The 19,362-nt window shown below is 42.8% G+C and overlaps 1 protein-coding gene across 5 annotated transcripts in view; it reads right to left on the bottom strand.

Annotated features, from left to right (window-relative positions):
- Positions 1 to 19,362, bottom strand: part of DIAPH2 (diaphanous related formin 2) — a 778,453-nt gene that overhangs the window by 720,208 nt on the left and 38,883 nt on the right. For all 5 annotated transcript variants that reach the window (XM_075896761.2, XM_075896762.2, XM_089781656.1 and 2 more), the window contains exons 2-4: positions 13,854 to 13,886; positions 10,458 to 10,634; positions 6,610 to 6,714 (exon numbers count right to left, since the gene is read on the bottom strand). In XM_075896761.2, the coding sequence (XP_075752876.2) occupies positions 6,610 to 6,714; positions 10,458 to 10,634; positions 13,854 to 13,886 (315 nt within the window). The remainder of the gene's footprint in view (positions 1 to 6,609; positions 6,715 to 10,457; positions 10,635 to 13,853; positions 13,887 to 19,362) is intronic.

Genomic DNA, 19,362 nt, shown 5'->3' with positions numbered 1-19,362 from the left:
TGTCAATGCGGCATCCGGTGCCGAACACGGTGCCGGCTTGTCCTGGCTTATAGTAGCCGCTTGCGGTGCCGCTCGAGTTTGCGGCTGGGCAGACGGACGCGGCTCCAGCCCTTGTGGCGGTGCCGACCGCTCTGCATCAATCGCGCTCTCAGCAGGGCGCATAGCCGGTGCCGATAACGAGCGGCTTGGCATTACCGCTTGCGTCTGGTGCGACCTCCCTGGTTGTCTCGCCGACCCGGACGTACCAGGCTTATGTCCCTGACCAACTCGGGACAGTGAAGGAGGCGGAAGAGAGCGCGTAGGAGAAGCTCTCTTCTTTTTTGACCCCATTGCCGCTGGGGATTTTGATCTCTTTCTCTGCCCTGTGGGAGACTCTGAGACCTGATCCTCAGAAGGCTGTAAAGCCTTATCGCACAGTAGCAGTTTTAGGCGCATATCTCTTTCTCTGCATGCCCTCGGTATCAATTTTGCGCAGTGAGTGCATTTTTGTGGCACATGCGCTTCACCTAAGCATCTCACACAGGCTTCGTGCCCGTCAGATGCCGGCATGGCTTCTTTGCAGTGAGCACACCGTTTAAAACCCCGTGACCCAGGCATAATGTTCTCTCTCTCTCTTTTTTTTTAGTACCTAACTAACTATTATTATTCCAAGTTGACTAACTATCTCTCTTCTTTTTTTTTTTTTTTTTTTTTTTTTAAAAGGACGGCTTCTGTCTGAGGAGACAAACAGCGTTCCGCCAGCAACCACGGGCGGCTGAGAGGAACTGACGGGGGGGCCGGAGCATTGCAAAGGCGCGAACGCCGCGCGCTGCGCTCGCGCATGCACGGTCCGGCCCGGCTACGGCTATGGAAAATTCCGACCAGCGGCGCCGGGACGGGACCCGACACCTGGAGTGGAGCACCACGGGGACCACTCGAAGAAGAACCCTAATTTAAAATTCATTGCTAAAAAAACAGAAAGGAAAGTTTAATTTGAGGTTTACTACATTTACCATCTAAAAACACCGAGTGTTAAAATTCCTAAAATATGATACAGAGTGTGTAGAAAGCTAGTCTATTGCATTTCCTCACTACCACCTGATAATGCCTGCTTTCATGAAAGTCTAACTGACCATCTGCCTTCTAGTTATTCCCCAGCAGAAAAACATGTGATGCTGGAGCACAAATCATTACAAAAAAGTCAAGTAGGAACTATTCTCTAATGAAACCTTAGAGCAGTGGTCACCAGCCAGTAGATCGGGATCTACTGGTAGATCTTGGAGCCTCTGCAAGGTGATCTTGACTGGTTTGGCCAAGAAGCTGGCACTTCAGCTGCCCCTCCCCCTACTGCTTCACGACTCCTTACCTTTGCCTTGGAGCCGCCTCCTCCCCCCCTAGGAGCTTCCTGCTTTCTGTGCAGGGCAGGGAAGGGAGAAGAGAAGAGAGGCGCTGATGTCAAGTTGCCCCCTCTCCCACCCTGTATCCTATCACCACAGAGCAGAGAGGGGGCATATCAGGACTTGGGATGGAGAGTGCTGGCTGCTTTGGGGAGTGGTGCAGGGCCAGGACAGGGAGCCTGCCCTAGCCTCACTGCACCACTACCCAGCAGCCACCTGAGGTAAGCAGTGCCCAGCTGGAGCCCACATCCTGAAACCCTACACCAATCATGAACCCCCTCTTGCACCCCAGGCTCCTGCCCCAGTCCCAAGCACCCCTGCACCCAAACACGCTCCCAGAGCCTACACCTAGAACCCCCTCCTACATCCCAACTGTCGGCCCCAAGGTCAGGTCAGAGCCCCTCTCACACTCCAAATCCCTTAATCCAAGACCAGAGCTAGCACCCCAACTCATTGCCCCTGCCTGGTAAAAGGGAGGGAGGATGGGGGAAGGGAGGGAGAATGGAGTGAACAGGGGCGGGGTCTCGGAGAAGGGGTATAAAGGAGGCAGGGCAAAGGTATTTGGGTTTGAGGTAGCTCTTGGGTTGCGCTTAAATTAAAAAAGTGATCTTGTGCTTAAAAAGGTTGGAGACCCCTGCCTTAGAGCTTCCAAAGGAATATAGAAAGTAATGAAAGTGCCAATTAAAAATGGTGAAGTATATCCCAAGAGAGATTACCTTTAAGAAGCATAACCTTATTTATATTACACTAGTGCCAGGGAACTGTAGCCATGGGCCAGAACCCCATCATACTAGGTGCTATACTAACGCATTATGAGATACTGTATTCTTATTGGAGAAGGAGCAGAATAGTTTAACACAACTCGATCACTTTAAGACTCTCATTTCACAAAACAGATTCCTTTATTCATTAACAAGAAGAGAGAAGACTTCTATTAGTACATTTTGCTTTCAGGGGAATACATTAGCATTTATATCATATAAAGTTCCAAGGAAAAATGAGCATTAACTCGGAGCATTCCAAACACTACTTATTATTGCACTGGCTGAGTATTGTCCACAGAGTACAGCTTGCACAAGTTGCTCATTGTCACTGCTATACTAATGAAGAAAATAGCCATGGCACAGGAACAGAGGCAAAGCATTGGGCTGTAGCTACAGAAAACAAAGCCTCATTTAGAAGTCCCTAAAGGCACCAGACAGCCTTTTTCTGGCCTAGTCACTACATGTGTCAACCAAGAGTATCAAGTGTAATGTAATGCAGGGCACCTCAAGGTTTTGGATGGCTCCAACATCTACGGCTCACACTTCTCAATCTGGGTGATAGTATTACCTTCGGTCAAGTTTCCATACCGCTACTGGCAAAAGTTAATTTCACTCTGCTGCAAGAAAAGGTCACCTGAACCAGTTTTACAAATGCTAAGTCCCCTGAAAAATAATTTTGGCCCAAACTATTCCAGTTAATTAAGGTTAGATGCCTGTATAGGCGCTGTAAAATGAGGCATCGAGCAAGTTCCTCAATGAACATAGATGTTGTGGGATGTGCACGTAATGAGAACTCCAACAGGTAAGTGAAAGGCTGTAATAACTGCAAGCTGGAGTTCAACAGAACTCAGTAGCAAATAACATTTTCAAATGTAACTGTCCAATATCGGAGTTAAGTGAGAATCTGAAGCAGAAAACCCACAGCAAATTTACCAAAAGCATTATTTGCTTCCATTTTTGCAGGTCAATGTTCCTCATAGACAGTTTTCTATTATTCAAAAATATATGTTCTACACTTCAAATCATGAGTCTATTTCTACACCTACTAGTCGTCCAGGAGCCAAGCCATGCACTGTTGCATAACTTGGGATGGTGCCAAATTGGTATAGTATACTTAATGAATGGTGAAAGCATAACTTGACATGGCTTAAATGCGACTATGACCGAAGCGGATGCTAGGAGAAGGTTCCCTTTAAGCAGAAGCAAATCTGGTAAACAACAGTCAATGCCCATATATGTGATCAATATTAAATCAATTAATCATCAAATATGGGCCCATGAAAAAGTAAATGGTATGCATAAGAGTTCCAGCATGGAACACAGGCCATCCTGGTTACATAAGGAATGTCATGCAGAGAGCGAGACTGAATGATTGATGAGTGAGTAAACATGAAGTGTATTTCATTCAATGCCATCCCCCTCTTTTACCAATTAGGAACAAATTAGTAACCACACACCCAAAGGGCATACTTTTAAGACATGCAATTCCTTTAAGGAAAAAAAGAATATAAGAATATAAGTTAAATTACATTTGCTTGGGATTCCCTAATACTGACATTGAAAAAGCTTGCCACACTGCTAGAAAAAGAAACCAAAACTCTGCTCCATGGGCTTCAGCAGGACTGTAAACCAGAGGAAATATCAAATGTAAACTCTTAGCTTAGACCTTAGCTTGAGAACCAAACCACCAGGTAGAAGCAAGCTCCTCCAACCCATACTGAGTACTGTATTTATACAATGCAGAAAACAAGCCACTCAAGCCATGCTCAAGCCCAGCAGAAGAATGATGTCCACAGAAGCAGTCACCTAAGTGGCAAGGAAGCATTATCAAAGGAGAAGGATGACTACCAAGCAAACAAAGCAGACTGATGAAAATAAAATGTAAGGAGTTAAATGACACTATATTTGAATTCACTGTTAATTTTTTTCTGCTTTTAAATCAACTACTGTAGCTTCCATAGAAACAGTATGCAATTATCAAAACAGATGAGTGTTAAGGACACATGGCAGGTGGGCCACAGCATTAAAATAAATCAGCTCCAAGTTCAGTTATTTTATGTACATAAATCTTTCATTAGATTTTTCCAAAAAGACAAGTTAGCGCCATATGAACAATAATATTACCAAGAACAAGTTATGAATATACATCTGCACTTCAGGTTTAATTTACAAATTCTATTCAAGTTTTATAACTTAGTAGGCACACATCTAAATTACCTATTTTAAAGTCTACATGTGAGCTGGAGTATAGTATTTGAAAAAGGAAAACATTTCAGACACCTATGAAACATCCATACTGAAACCTGAACAAAGTTTTTTAAAATAGAGATTTCTCTGAATGTTCTTTTGAATAAAAAAAACTACACTTAGTATTTTATTTAAAATTAATTCAAGTTTACACTACACTTCTCCATGTTGTATTACATGCAGTAATAAAGTTAAACTTTGTTAAAATGCAAACAAAAGCTGTTAGACATGCAAGCTTATCCATGCTTTATTATGAAATTCCTGAATTATGTACATTATTGAAAAAAACATTTAACATCTTTAAGGAAAATGCTACTTTCAGAAGATACTTTTGAAAAGAGAATTGCTTTACATTTCCTGTAGATACTTTTTCCATTCCTTTTCCAACAAAGTTTTAGTAGTATGTAATTCATTTTCCTCTTGTTTGGACTGATCTTGCATTTGATTTTTTTAATATTAAATGGGGAAAAGAATCTTAAACATCCTCAATAAACCCAGAGCTAGTTCACACAAAATATCACCACACCCTTTTCAAAATAGTGGCTTGGGGATTAAATGACTGCAATATGTTTAGAAACATGTAAATTCCTTAAACTCTGGATTCTTCACTCCTTAATGGGCAAATTTTAAGATTTCATGTATATCTGTTTACCAAAGCAAAGGCAGGTGTAACTTTCTTTCCATCTCTACTTGCACATTACACCAAACACCTTTCCTCACTTAGTGGAAAGGATAATCTTGCACACTATATGTAGTTCTAGTGTTGCTAAGAAATTATCTGAAGTCAAAATTTCATATTAGTAACATATACTGATGAAAATCTGTTAAGAAGAATCAGAAGTCTAAGTTACTTTCTACACATTGCTCTCTGCTTATCCATTCATTAGAAAGATAAACAGTCTATTTACCAATTCATTTTAATAATAATAATATGTATTGATTATTGTTATCTATATTTTACAATCAGACTTAATTCCATGTAACATTTCTGCCTTTAGGTATTACAGTGAATATAAAGCTTGTGTTTCCCAAAGCATTTTACTACAAATAACATCAGTGCAAAAATGGGAAAACATGTCCGAATTTCCAAGTGAAACTCTGTGCATTGTCCAATTCTATTCAAAACTATGCTAATGGCCAATTTCTCTTATCACTTGAAACATATTTCTGCTCTTGGATACCAAAAGTAAATTTAAAAAAAAAAAAACAGTTACTTTGCTCTGGCACTGCTGCAATGTGTTGCTTAAATTATTTGACATTCAGAAAAAAGCTTGCTTAAAAGTACAATGTACAGCAACTATAGGAGAGAAATACAGGACAAAACATTTGCAATTTATAGTGGAATTACTATCGATGTTTCATGTAACATACAAAATTATTTGAAACATCTTTCCACATCAAAAAGAAAGCATTTCCGTCTTCAACTTTAGTAAAAACATTATGGTTCTATTGAATGAATGTTAACTGTAGTAAAATAAATACTATTGGTGAAAAATATGAGATTTCAATCATCTGAGACTGTGCTGCGTATCTCTCCTACCAAACAGATGTCAAAGAACATCACTGCAACCAACCTTAATTGGACACTGGCAAACTGGAGATGGATAATCCTATGTCCTTTTTACCTGAAATCTCTCCCCTTCTAGGAACTTTGTATGCATCTATATACTCCTAAATAACTGATCAACTTTATGGCACTACAAAATGAAGATATGTGGATCCACTAACCCAAGGTATTTATGAGCATAGAGAGGAGCATGAAATTTCAACACTGAAGACTGATAGCTGTGTGTGATTTTCATAGGAATGATGCTATTTTCATCTTACTATAGAATCTTTCTCAGTAACACCAGAACACCTTGTGCTTCCACCAAGCCAGAAAAAGGACTTAACAAGTTGAGACCTTGTCTACTTTCAATTCTATTACTTAACAAATTTGACAATTCCATGTTTTCATCAAGCCTTATTGATTACCCTAGAGCAGTACATTTTGAAGTCTGGCTTACAATGAAGCAAGCATCATGTTTCAGAATTAAAATGTACTACACAACTCAGTAAACCATGTACAGATGTCATTTTAAAGTGCATTATGCACAATGGATTTCTAAGCATTCTGGAAGGATAACTGATGTTGATCAGATTATTTCATCTCAAAAAGCACAATGCACATAAAGCCAATCCTATTCTTCTGGTCCATCTTGGGAAAATAATCAACTACTTACAGATTTAGCAGTTGCAGAAATGTACTGGACAACCATCTCACGTTTTGTGGTCAAGTCCTTATTTCGTAAAGGAGCTTTACGTTCTTCATTTAAGTTCATGTCTTCCTGTAAACAAGGAGACAACAAAAGGACATTTCAGTTTTCATTTATCTTCACTAGTACTGTTGCAACTTGATCCATAAAAAGTACTTAATATTTGAAAATTAACAAAGTTGCTGTGTACTACTTAAAATATCGGTGATAATCCAATGAGTTATTTCCTTACAGTATCCGCTGAATTATTTCAATATTCGGTTTTTTATTTTATATCTTTAACTATATGTTGTGAGCATTTATTTTACAATTTTCAATATCACCCATTATGTTAAGCACAACTGGCAAAGAAGTATTGTATGGTTTCAGGAAACAATACAAGAAAAATAAGATTGAAAAACTGAATCAAATGTAAATATTAAGGTGACCAAGTGCACACATTTTGTATAAATGTCCAAAGTGATTTTTAATAAAAAAGATTTTAGTGGCATAAAAACTTGTCATTTTAAACAAAAATCCTTCAGTTTAATGAGACTTTTAAACATTTGACACATTAACCAAGTTTGTGAATTTTTTCTTTGCACAAGCAGTTTCCTCTAACAGGGACCAAAGGCTAGCTTCCCAAACCACTATCTAACTACTAAGAGATGGGATTCTTCTTAAACCCTTGTACTCCAAGTGGAGCATAAGTCATCTACAAGTCTCCTCCACTTCACTCTATCTTGAGACAAAACTTCTAGCTGACTCCAGAAGTACCCCAGTTGTTGTCCTTCAATCTCAGTAGAACTTCTCCACGTTGTCCAAAGTCTTCCTCTTTTGTGTTTTCCTTGCAGGTTCCACATGAGAGCTTGACGGACTATGCTAGATGATGTTTTTCTGAGAGAGTGGCCTAGACATCCCCACTTTATTCTCTTGATTTGAAGAGTTGGAATTATCCCTAACTAATTTAAGAACAGTGCAATCGCAGTGCCTTAAAGCCACGTTCCCTGATTAAGGAATATAATCACATCAACATACTCATGTTTTCCCTAAGTTCTAATATTCGAAGGTGGCTATTTTCATGTTATGAGTTGGTGCCATTTTCAGGCGGAATGTAAATGAAGTGCTGCATTTGTTTTTCCAGCACAGATGATCATTTTATTTATAAAACTTTAGGAAATATATATAAAAATAAACGTAAAAATCTCAGTTCCGATGTCCACATTAGCATTCAGTTTATAAAATGGAAAAAATTTAAAGACCTCACAAAAAGTTATTCCAGTTTATTTGATCCATTTCTTCCAAAACCTCCTCTATCACCTCCTCATTAGGGGACAATTCTCAGATGTGTCACTTAAAAATAATGGCTTGATGTAGAAATCTTCTTCACATCCTCTGATGCAAATAATGAATTTAGCTTCTTTATAATGACCCCTCATCTTCCTTGAGCGCTTCTTTAGTACCTCAATCATTCAGCAGCCTCAACTATAATTTGGTAGGATTCCAGCTTTTTAGGTACTTAAATTTTTTGCTACTCCTTACTCTTCAACTTCTTTTTTGGCTTACCCACCTGTACTTTTACACCAGATATGCAAGAGATTACGCTCCTTTCTATTTTTCTTAATGGTATTTCACTTCTAATTTTTAAATGATGTATCAGAGAGAATGGCACTAACAGGGCAATTATTGTGCAACCTATCCCACGTCATCATGTCCCAAGTTCTGGAAGTCAGAGGTATAGGGACACCTTGATCATGGAGTTGCATCCCTAACCACCATTTATGACTGAAGTACTTGGAGACTGATGCATTGCTTAAGTTATTTTAGAGAGAAGCAGATGCTCATGTTGGAAATAAGATGCAAGTATATGCTATGATTATGATAACAGTAACATTTGCAGCAAAATTTCTAAATTAATGCTTCTTCTCAGTAACTTGGAGACCTACTTTTACAAATAAGGATGCATAGCTTAAATCATATTTAAATCAAGTGTCCCATACTTTGCTTTTGATGTCAATGAAGTGTTAAAGGTAAGGAAGACTGGTTTTATAATAGACCATCCGGTGAGTGTCTTTGTTAAGACCCAGGGAAGCTGTTCCAAATATGCACATAAGGTCATTTCCAAAAGCTCTCTATAGCTGGCTTGTGAAACTCCTTCGTAGAAAAATTAAGACCCTTTCCTATATATCTGTTCCAAAAGTAGTTTGTAGCTAAGTCCCTAAGGAAAGGACTAATTTAATATACACACTCAAAAGGGTTAAAAATCCCCAGTCATCTGTAACAGACACAGAAGATGTGGTCATTGAGTAGCTCCATAAAAACTTAATTTAAATTTGAACTGAGGAAAAAAAGCTATCAATTGAAGCAAACCATTGTCTTTTACAGCAAAATATATGACTACCATTATTTCTGATGTATGTAAGCTATGCATCCTTATTTGTAAAAGTAGGTCTCCAAGTTACTGAAGAAGCAGCATTAATTTACTAATTTTTCTGCAAATGTTACTGTTATTATAGGTCCTAACACATTAACATAAAGGCTACGTCTAGACTGGCATGATTTTCCGCAAATGCTTTTAACGGAAAACTTTTTCCGTTTAAAGCATTTGCGGAAAAAAGCGTCTAGATTGGCATGGACACTTTTCCGCAATCTAGATGCGGTTTTGCACAAGAAAGCTTTTTTTCACAAAACAATACCGCATTGTCTACACTGGCCCTCTTGCGCAGAAGCATTTACGCAAGAGGGCTTTTGCCCAAATGGGAGCAGCATAGCATTTCCACAAGAACACTGACAATCTTACATGAGATGGTCAGTGTTCTTGCGGAAATTCAAGCGGCCTGTGTAGACAGCTGGCAAGTTTTTCCACAAAAGCAGCTGCTTTTGCAGAAAAACTTGCCAGTCTAGACACAGCCAAAATGTATTCTTTGTAAAACTGTTAAGACGATGAAGAAAATTTAATGTTATTTGTATATTAAGTCTTTTTGTATTAAGGACTTTGGTCTCTCAAGAGATCACAACCTTTTTACAACATACATATAAGCAGTAATAGATTTCTAATACTGTTATTTGAAGATTGTTTAAAAAAAGAGGAATTTATCAAGGATCACTACATCAGATTTATTTTACTTTTATCAAGTCTTTTGGGGTTTTCTGAAGACCTGAATCGGACAATTTTTTAACATACAATGCATTCTGGCAAGGTTTACTGATTATTCAGTTCAGTGACAAGTTATAAGGGGTATGTCTACACTACCCCGCTAGTTCGAACTAGCGGGGTAATGTAGGCATACCGCACTTGCAAATTAAGCCCGGGATTTGAATTTCCCGGGCTTCATTTGCATAAGCCGGGCGCCGCCATTTTTAAATCCTAGCTAGTTCGAACCCCGTGCCGCACGGCTACACGCGGCACGAAGTAGCTAGCTAGCTGTACTCCTCATTCCATGAGGAGTACAGCTAGTTCAGATTAGAAGCCTAATCCGAACTAGCTACTCCATGCCGCGTGTAGCCGCGCAGCACGGGGTTCGAACTAGCCGGGATTTAAAAATGGTGGCGCCCGGCTTATGCAAATGAAGCCCGGGAAATTCAAATCCCGGGCTTCATTTGCGAGTGCGGTATGCCTACATTACCCTCCTAGTTCCAATTAGGAGGGTAGTGTAGACATACCCATAGTTCATACAATTAAATATCTGTCTTTTGTACAAAGAGCGTAAGATACATTTTGGTGTTTCACAATAGTAGCTAGCTCCACAGCCAAACTATCTGACATCTCACATTTCAAAACTGTTGATGCACATGACAATATACTGTAGAAGTAAAAAACTTTGCAAATTGCTTACCATCATTTTTTCAAAAAGATCCATAACTTCTTTTTCTGATAAATTCATACAACGATCATCAAACAATGGCTGGGCAACTGGAAATTCGCTCATAGAGGCTTGAGAATCAATAGGATGCTGAATGAGAGGTTTCTCTTTTTTTACAGTTGATTTTCTAAAACTTGTTAGTCTGTCACGCTGAAAAGAAAAGATAAAACTTTAAAAATTTATATATATATATATAGATAGATATATAGATATAGATAGATAGATAGATAGATAGATATATAGATATAGACAATGAGGAAGTAGCACAAATGTTTATTGTATCATGAGCATGCAGTTTGATCAATAAACATACCAATGGTTATTTTGAAGCAGCAGTCACAAAAATCAGAGACTGTACTAAATTTCTCACAAGGAATGTTTTTCCCCCAATCGGAATCGGAATTTAATCCACACTAGAGGAATTGAAGTATAGTTTCCACATTAAATTACCATGCCCTGAGAATCATTTACATGCCAATACAATGCAGTCTGAAAAATCTTTTAAGATACAGGAATGGGGAGGAGAATGGCATGTTGCACTTCAACTGGTTACAGTACGACGATAAATGCCAAGACAACTGCCCAATCATCTTTTGCCTGAAGAGTGGTGGTGCGTTTTTGGAGGACAGCTAATATGGCAAAATTTGGGGGATAATCATGGCTTCATTAAGTGTACACATTTCTACATAAAGAAATCTTCCAGAAGAATAGAAAGTATCTTAGGCTTTTCATAGAATCAGAGCTGGAAAAGACCTCAGGAGGTCATCAAATCCAGCCCCCTGCCCAAGGCAGAACCAATCCCAACTAAATCAACCCAGCTAGGGCTTTGTCAAGCCGGGACTTAAAAACCTCTAGGTATGGAGATTCCACCACCTCCTTAAATAACCCATTCCAGTACTTCACTACCCTCCTAGTGAAATAGTTTTTCCTAATATCAAACCTAGACCTCTCCCACTGTAACTTGAGACCATTTCTCTTTGTTCTGCCATCTGTCACTACTGTGAACATCCTTTCTCCATCCTCTTTGGAACCTCTCTCCAGGAAGTTGAAGGCTGCTATCAAATCCCCCTTCACTCTTCTCTCCCCCAGACTAAACAAACCCAAATCCCTCAGTCTCTCCTCATAGGTCATGCACTCCAGTCCCTTAATCATTTTGGTAGCCAACTCTTCTATTAGGTGTCAAGTACAGTCTCTTGTAATTAGCGAATAGTGTCACAATCCAGTTAATAGTTTTATTGCATTGAAACAGCCATTCATTGTTTAATACATTTGACAGATATTAGTAAAAGCATACCACGTGATCTGCAATGAAAGCTCTTAATTAAAACTCAATGGGTTATATTCCTTTTTTCCCCTCTTTATGAGTGCATGCATACTCAGGTAATTTATTATTACAAGAAGAGAAACAATCATTTCACCAGGTTACAGTGATTTTGTGCTCCTTCACTCCAAGGTTGTTTGTTACCATATTACTTAATACATAATTTACCCTAATAACTATTAACAATCAGAAAATCTGTTATTTTATACTACCATCTGAAGAAATACTTGTTATGACTGCTTTGACATCAATATAGACAAAACAATTTAACCACTCTCATAATTGCTGTACATTTTATGGAATCAAACAGCCTTAAGAAGAGGAACTCAATAAAACCATCCATTTCCAACAGATTTGAGCAGCTTAATTAAGGTTAAATGTGTACTTGTACAATTTTTCATAGAATTTTTCATAAAAGTGATTAAGTTCAATAGTTTTACATATTTTAAAGTAACAAATCAATGTCAAAAGATTAAGTTGCCTACAACTGACACTTAAACCATTCAAGACTCAAATTTGTTTTTCCAATTCTACCTGATTTTTCATGAAACAGGGAGGGAGAGCAAAGAAGAAGTTAGTACTGCAAGACTTACTTCACCAAAACTTGAAACATGTAACCCTATATAAGCTGCACTCCTCTTTCTTAATACAGTAAACTCCCGATAATCCGGCACCTTTAGGACCCAGGGGGTGCCGGATTATCAGATATGCCGGACTATCAGAAGGGGGGGCTATGAGGGGTCTCGAGTGGGGTGGGAGGGAATGTCACCCCAGACCCCTCATAGTCCGGCTCTACCCCAGGCATCCCTGATTCAGCCGCTGCTGGTCAGTTTCAGCAGCAGCTGAATCGGGGATGCCTGCAATAGAGCAGCTGGGGTGCTGCTGGGTTGGTCTCGCATGCCGAGGGGCGGCGCGACGGCACCAACCCAGCAGCATTCCAGCTGTTCTTGGGGACGCCTGGGACAGAGCAGCTGGGGTACCGCCCGGTTGGTCCCGTAGTGCTGCCCCACGGGGCTGCGGGACCAACCCAACCCAGCAGCACCCAAGCTGCTCTTGGGGACGCCTGGGGCAGAGCAGCTGGAGTGCTGCCGGGTTGGTTTCGTAGCACCAAAGGACAGCGCTGTGGGACCAACCCGGCAGGACCCCAGCTGCTCTGCCCCAGGGGTCCCCGATTAGCCACTGCTGAAACTGACGCTGCTGGTCAGTTTCAGCAGCGGCTGAATCCCGACGCCTGGGGCAAAGCAGCTGCGGTGCTGCCGGGTTGGTCCCGTAGCGCCACCCCTCGGCGCTGCGGGACCAACTCGGCAGGACCCCAGCTGCTCTGCCCCAGGGGTCCCCAAGTCAGCCGCTGCTGAAACAGATCAGCGGCTGATTCCAGGAAGCCCCGGGGCCAGAGCTTCTCTGCCCGGGGCTTCCTGGAATCAGCCGCTGATCTGTTTCAGCAGCGGCTAAATCGGGGACCCCTGGGGCAGAGCAGCTGGGGTCCTGCCGGGTTGGTCCCGCAGCGCCGTCCTTTGGCGCTGAGGGACCAACCTGGCAGCACTCCAGCTGCTCTGCCCCAGGCATCCCCAAGAGCAGCTAGGGTGCTGCCAGGTTGGTCCCGCAGCCCTGAGGGACAGCGCTACGAGACCAACCCGGCAGCACCCCATCTGCTCTGCTCCTGGCTTCCCCGATTCAGCTGCTGGTCAGTTTCAGCAGCAGCTGAATGGGGGAAGCCTGTCCGGCTGCCCCAGCACTTTCGGGTTCCTGATGGTGCCGGACCATCAGGAGTCCCGGAGCATTGGATGCTGGACTAATGGAGTTTTACTTGTATATCTTTTGCCTAAACGCACCATTTGTGGACTGAGACAATCACTTAAAATATTACACTTAATAGCTGTGGCAGACTGGTATTTTCACCTATAATTTACCACTCCCAATTACTACAGAATATTTGTAAAACCCAGCAAGTGAAACATTTAATATCCTTTAAATACAGGCTTCATTGTCCACAACCATTAGATTAAGATAGCATGCACTGTAAAGAAAAGTTGCCATGAAGACCTTACCACATCATCTGCCAAAGTTTTTATTTGAACATTCTATTAAAAATCAAAGAAAAAAGAAAAAGCAAGTTACCTTCTGGTATTAAACAAAATATATATATATTAAGCTCTTGAACATTAATGTGGAAACAGTAACTGAAATCTTCCTTTAGCTGATTTAATAGAAATCAATTAAGATGTTTATGAATGGGTTTGAGCTAGTAAGACATTCATATTTATAACCCCTTATACAGCATTTCTTCCCCTCTATCCAGAAAAATGAGTTCCAGGGGTTTATTTATTTCAACATACCATAGAGCAACAAACATTTGTTTCAACCAATATAAGAACTGTTACACCCAAGTCCCAGTTTACTTAGTTTTACAACTTGAAAATTTGATGACTTAAGATTTGTGTGAAGAAAGTCATTGCCTGCACGAGCATCCTTCTCTTCCTTTTGCCAGGAGATTCCATTTAGAGCAGAGGGAGATAAACTACAGCTCGTGGATTGCATCCAGCCCATCCACCAAGCTCATGCTGGGCAGTAGGATCAGAGGCCTGCCCTGCTCTGCCTGGCTTCTGGAAGTAACAGCATGTATCCCTTCCAGGCGGCTCTTAGGCATAGGGAAGCCAAAGGGCTCCATGAGCTGCCCCCCGCAGCTCCCACTGTATGTCTAGTAGGAGCTTCAGGGGCGGTGCTTGCAGATGGGGTAGGAGGGCACCACACAGAGATGCCTGGTCGTGTCTCCACATAGAAGCTGGCCAGAAGGGGGACATGCCACTGCTTCCAAGAGCTGCTTGAGGAGGTAAGTGCTGCCCAGAACCTGCACCCCTGAGCCACCTTGCATCCTCTAAACCCCTTGGTTCCAGCCTACAGCCCACTCCAGCTGCCAGACCCCTCATTCCCAGCTCCACTCCAGAACCCCAGCTGGAGTCCATAGCCCAACTCTCTTTCCCAGCTCAGAGCCTGCTCCTGCACCTTAAACTCATTTCTGAGCCCACCCAGAGCCCTCATTCTCTCCTGAACTTAAACTTCTAATCTGTGAGCATTTATGGCCTTCCATACAATTTCCATGCCCTGGCCCTCGTGTCAAAAGTTCCGCCTACCCGTGATCAAAAGACATCTGGCACTGTTAAATCTGGCAATGCTACATTTCTTTAAAGCTTTATTTTGCTCTCTGACCTGGCCTACAATAAAAGGTCAGTTGACTACCACACCATGTACTACTTAAGAACCAATGATAATAATGGCTTAGGTAGTTTAAACAGGAATATTCCAGAGAAAAATGTCACAGTGACTTACCAAAAACAATAAATGGAAGATTTGCCAGCATGGCAGAAAATGAGCTGTAATATGTATCCACATTTCAGTGACTGAGTATCTAACCAAAATCTTCACATTTATTGTAGTTGCTTCTCCCATGCAGACAATCAAAGCCAAATAATTTTATAGGGAGTAAGTCTCATCCAACTAGCTTTCTTTAAAGTACCCATCTCCTGCAGATACTCAGTGTTAATTGCAACAAAGAGCTAGTTCAGATATGGCCAAGTAAAATGCTGGGCATCATCAACATACTCTAGCCACTGCAACTCTCTCAAGGAAGTTTAAGTTAACCTACATTAGAAACAAGAGCCTTGACAAGGCGGAGCACTGCAAAACCAGCATTTCCTTCAGGGAGCAGAAAAAGAGTCCCCTGTCCTCACCACCTTAGGCAGCCCTTAGAACCATGTGGCAGTTGCAAAGGCCTAGGGTTCCAGCTACAAGGGATGCTGCAGGCCCTTTTGAATTGACAGGCCCATGGCAGCTAACCCCTTTCTCCCAACCCCATCAGCTGGCCTGCCCACTTATTATGATTTGCAACTCAGTCACTACTCTTTCGCTGTGTAGGACATCAAAAGGCTGCCTACACTGTTTTATTGTTGATATTTCATCTTTCTTCATTGCCAGATCATCCACTGACCCTGCCCTACATTCTCTACCCAACTCAATCAAATTGACAAGGATTAATGAACTCCAAGTCCAATAAATATTATGTCATTAGTAAAGAATACCTCTGAAAATAAACCATTAGCTTCTGGAAGCTAAAGGGAGGCAAAGACATCCACACTTGTGATATCTCAATTGGTGTAATTAATGCTTCTTCCATTCACAGAGTGGCCCTACAAAGGCCTTTTTTGCCAATGCTACCACTTGCCATCGGGAACCCGGAAGTGCTCCAGGCAGCCGGACAGTTAGAGCTGCTCTGCACCCGGCTTTCCCGATTGAGCCGCTGCTGAAACTGACCAGCAGCTGAATCTGGGAGGCTAGAGGCAGAGCAGCTGGGGTGCTGCCGCCAGGTTGGTCCTGTAGCACTGCCCCTCGGGGCTGTGGGATCAACCCGGCAGCACCCCAGCTGCTCTGCCCCATGCGTCCCCGATTCAGCCGCTGCTGAAACTGGAATCAGTCGCTGGTCAGTTTCAGCAGCGGGTGAATCGGGGACGCCTGGGGCAGAGCAGCTTGGGTGCTGCCAGGTTGGTCTCGCAGCGCCAAGGGGCAGCGCTACGGGACCAACCCGGCAGCACCCCACCTGCTCTGTCCCACAGGTCCCCAAGAGCAGCTGGGGTGCTGCCGGGTTGGTCTCGCAGCGCCGAGGGTGGCGCTACCAGACCAACCCAGCAGCACCCCAGCTGCTCTGCTGCAGGCATCTCCGATTCACCCGCTGCTGAAACTGACCAACAGCGGCTGAATCGGGGACGCCTGGGGCAGAGCCAGAATATCAGAAGGGGGGGCTATGAGGGGTCTGGAGTGGCATCCCCCCACCCCACCCCAGACCCCTCATACCCCCCCCCCCTTCTGATAGTCAGGCATATCTGATCATCTGGCACCCCCTGGGTCCTAAAGGTGCCGGATTATTGGAAGTTTACTGTATTCCTTAAAGACTCATGATTTCAGTAGGACTTACTGATCTGACAGACAAGCTCCCCTGCACTCTCAACTTTCTCAAACACTCCCAATGTAGCAACCAGTGTTGTAACTCAAGTATCTGAAGACCACCCAGTTATCAGCTCATACAGGTCATCCTGAGTTGCAGCACATGGTGCTTAAAGTTACCAGGATTACATGTAAAATCCCAGTTCATCAGTTTAACCCAGGGGTGTGCAAAAGGGCCTCGATGGGCCGGATCCGGGTTGATCTGGCCAGCAGAGGCTCTGCTGCTCCCCCGCCCCCAGGCCAATTAGGGCCTGGAGCAGGCGGAAGCCCATGAAGTTTCCTCTGCCCTGCCCCCGCCGTGCGAGGAGCACAAGGCACTTAGAAGCAAAACATGCTCCTGGCAGGGCGGGAGGAAACTTGGCACACTCCCCCCACCCTCAAGCCCTGATTGGCCTGGGGGCAGAAGGGGGAGCGTGCAAAGTCTCTTCCCACTGCCACGGGCATGGGTGCCTAAGGGGAACCTTGAGGCGTGAGGGGGGCAAAGGTGCTCCCTCTACCCCCAGATCAATCATGGTCTGTGGGTGGGGAAGCATCCTGGCTCTGCCCCTTCCACTTGAGTCCCCGCCTCTTCCAATGCAACCCAGGGCCATTTCAAAAATTCTGAAGTAGCTCCTGGCAAAAAACTATTGCCCACCCCCTGGTTTAACCTAATGTTCAACCGGTTAACCAATTAAGCGGGATCCAGGCTGGAGATCACTCCAGCTCTGCTGGGGCAGCCACCTGCGAGGCTCCTGCTCCCTGCCTGTGTGCTGAGCTGGTTCCCAGGGCTGGCTCCTGTAGTAGTTCAGGACAGTGATACAGTAAATTCAGGATTCACTCATATGGCGTTCTGACAGGTCTCTTGCTCTGTCAGTGATGATAAATGTTCAGCTGCATGCATTTTCAGATGCTTCCTCAGTGTATCAAGCCATCTCTGGGCAGGTAGCTAGCATGATAGATTTCACGAGAGCCCCCAAAGACCACAGACTCAGGTAAGATATGAAGGCTCCCGAGACAGGTCTATTGTCAAACAAAGTACATTAATAGGTATCGTAGCCAGATGGCCTCCGAGCCCCTATGTATTTGTACCAGGGACAATGGACACAGCTCAATCTACAGTATGGATTCCACTATCGCCCCCTAGGCCGACCAAAGAATTGAGCTGAGGTGCCCCAATATTTATAGACAGAAATGAAAAATCTGTGATATACACCATATGTATCATCTTGCGCACTAATGACACATTTGGTACTTGCCCTCCAAAGCATTCACTGCCCATTGTTGTACTTCCACTCTTGTTGTTTCAAAGTATTTTATCATGTACTCAGCTGAGTGTCACTGTACTGTCCTGATGGAATGTATTTGCATACTTCATGTGCTTTTATCAGTGCTAGCAGTTTCAGTGCTGAGACACACTACCTTGCAGGCAAACATTTGCTTTTGACACCGCCTATTACTTGTTGTATAACTCTTCCTTACTTTGATTCAAGCACCAGGCCCATGCTTCAAGCTCTTTCTTTACTCTGCCGGGGCTGGGAGCTGTTGAAGAGTCTCTGTGTGGGCTGGGCTCCCCATGGACAGAGGCTGCTCCAGATGACAGCAGCCCCCTGCAGAGCTGGAGCAGGTGCCTGCCCGCAGGGAGCGGATCCAGCCCCACTCCAATTACCAGAGCCAGTGAGCATCACCTGTTAAAGGTAATGCTTACAGGTTAACCTTTCACATCCTTGATTACGAATAGCAACATTTTGACAGGAACCAATCCATTCCACTGAGTATTATTAATGTTCTTTGGACATTAGCAAAAGCCATGCTGCTTATTGATTTTGGGGGGAGAAGAAGTAGTGGGGAGAAAAAGCCCTGGACACAGGCAGGTTTGAAGAGTTTCAACCAAGATAAACAGCACTAGGACGGGTCTTCTTTGGCTGTAGCCCTGCAAAACATGTCTGTAGCAGGTGCTCAGCACATCCAAACATTTTCTTAATGGCAGCAGCACCACAAACTTGCCCACATCCACGGATCAGCTGCCCACACAGGATGCAACGGACTAAGGTACCCATATTTCCAAAAAACAGAAAACCCTGATGGAGACCCAGTGCTGCAGGCTGGGACAGGCATTTAAGGGGCAGGGTGTTCATTCTGCAAGTTCTGAAGTCTGACTACAGATCTAGTTAGTTTGTACACTAGTTCTGAAAGTCACAGAAAACATCCCAAAACCTAAAATGATTTGAGCTAGGAAATTCTTTTTATTCAAGACATTTATAATGTTTCCTAACACAAAAATTAGTTCTTTAAGAACTACTAAGTAACTTTTCAATTCTCTCTGGACCCTGCAATGCAGAATTAACAAATCTCATACTTAAATATCTAAGTAGAAAAATAGTGACCATCACATTACACATGTAGCATTTCAAAATTCAATTTAGAGGACTGAGTTTCCATTAAGTCACACCACAAATGAGATGTTTTTCTTGGCAATTATTTTTAAGTATTTCAGAATAGTAAAGCTACAATCTAACATTTTTATTTTAACTGATTCCATGGGCATTCCCACTGCGAAATGATTTGTTCTGCATATTTAACCTA

Source organism: Pelodiscus sinensis, chromosome 13, assembly GCF_052426305.1.
Source record: "Pelodiscus sinensis isolate ZL-2025 chromosome 13, ASM5242630v1, whole genome shotgun sequence".
In the NCBI taxonomy this organism is placed as follows: domain Eukaryota; kingdom Metazoa; phylum Chordata; order Testudines; family Trionychidae; genus Pelodiscus; species Pelodiscus sinensis.
The sequence above is the reverse complement of the archived record's forward strand: the minus strand, read 5'-3'. Positions and strand labels throughout refer to the sequence as shown.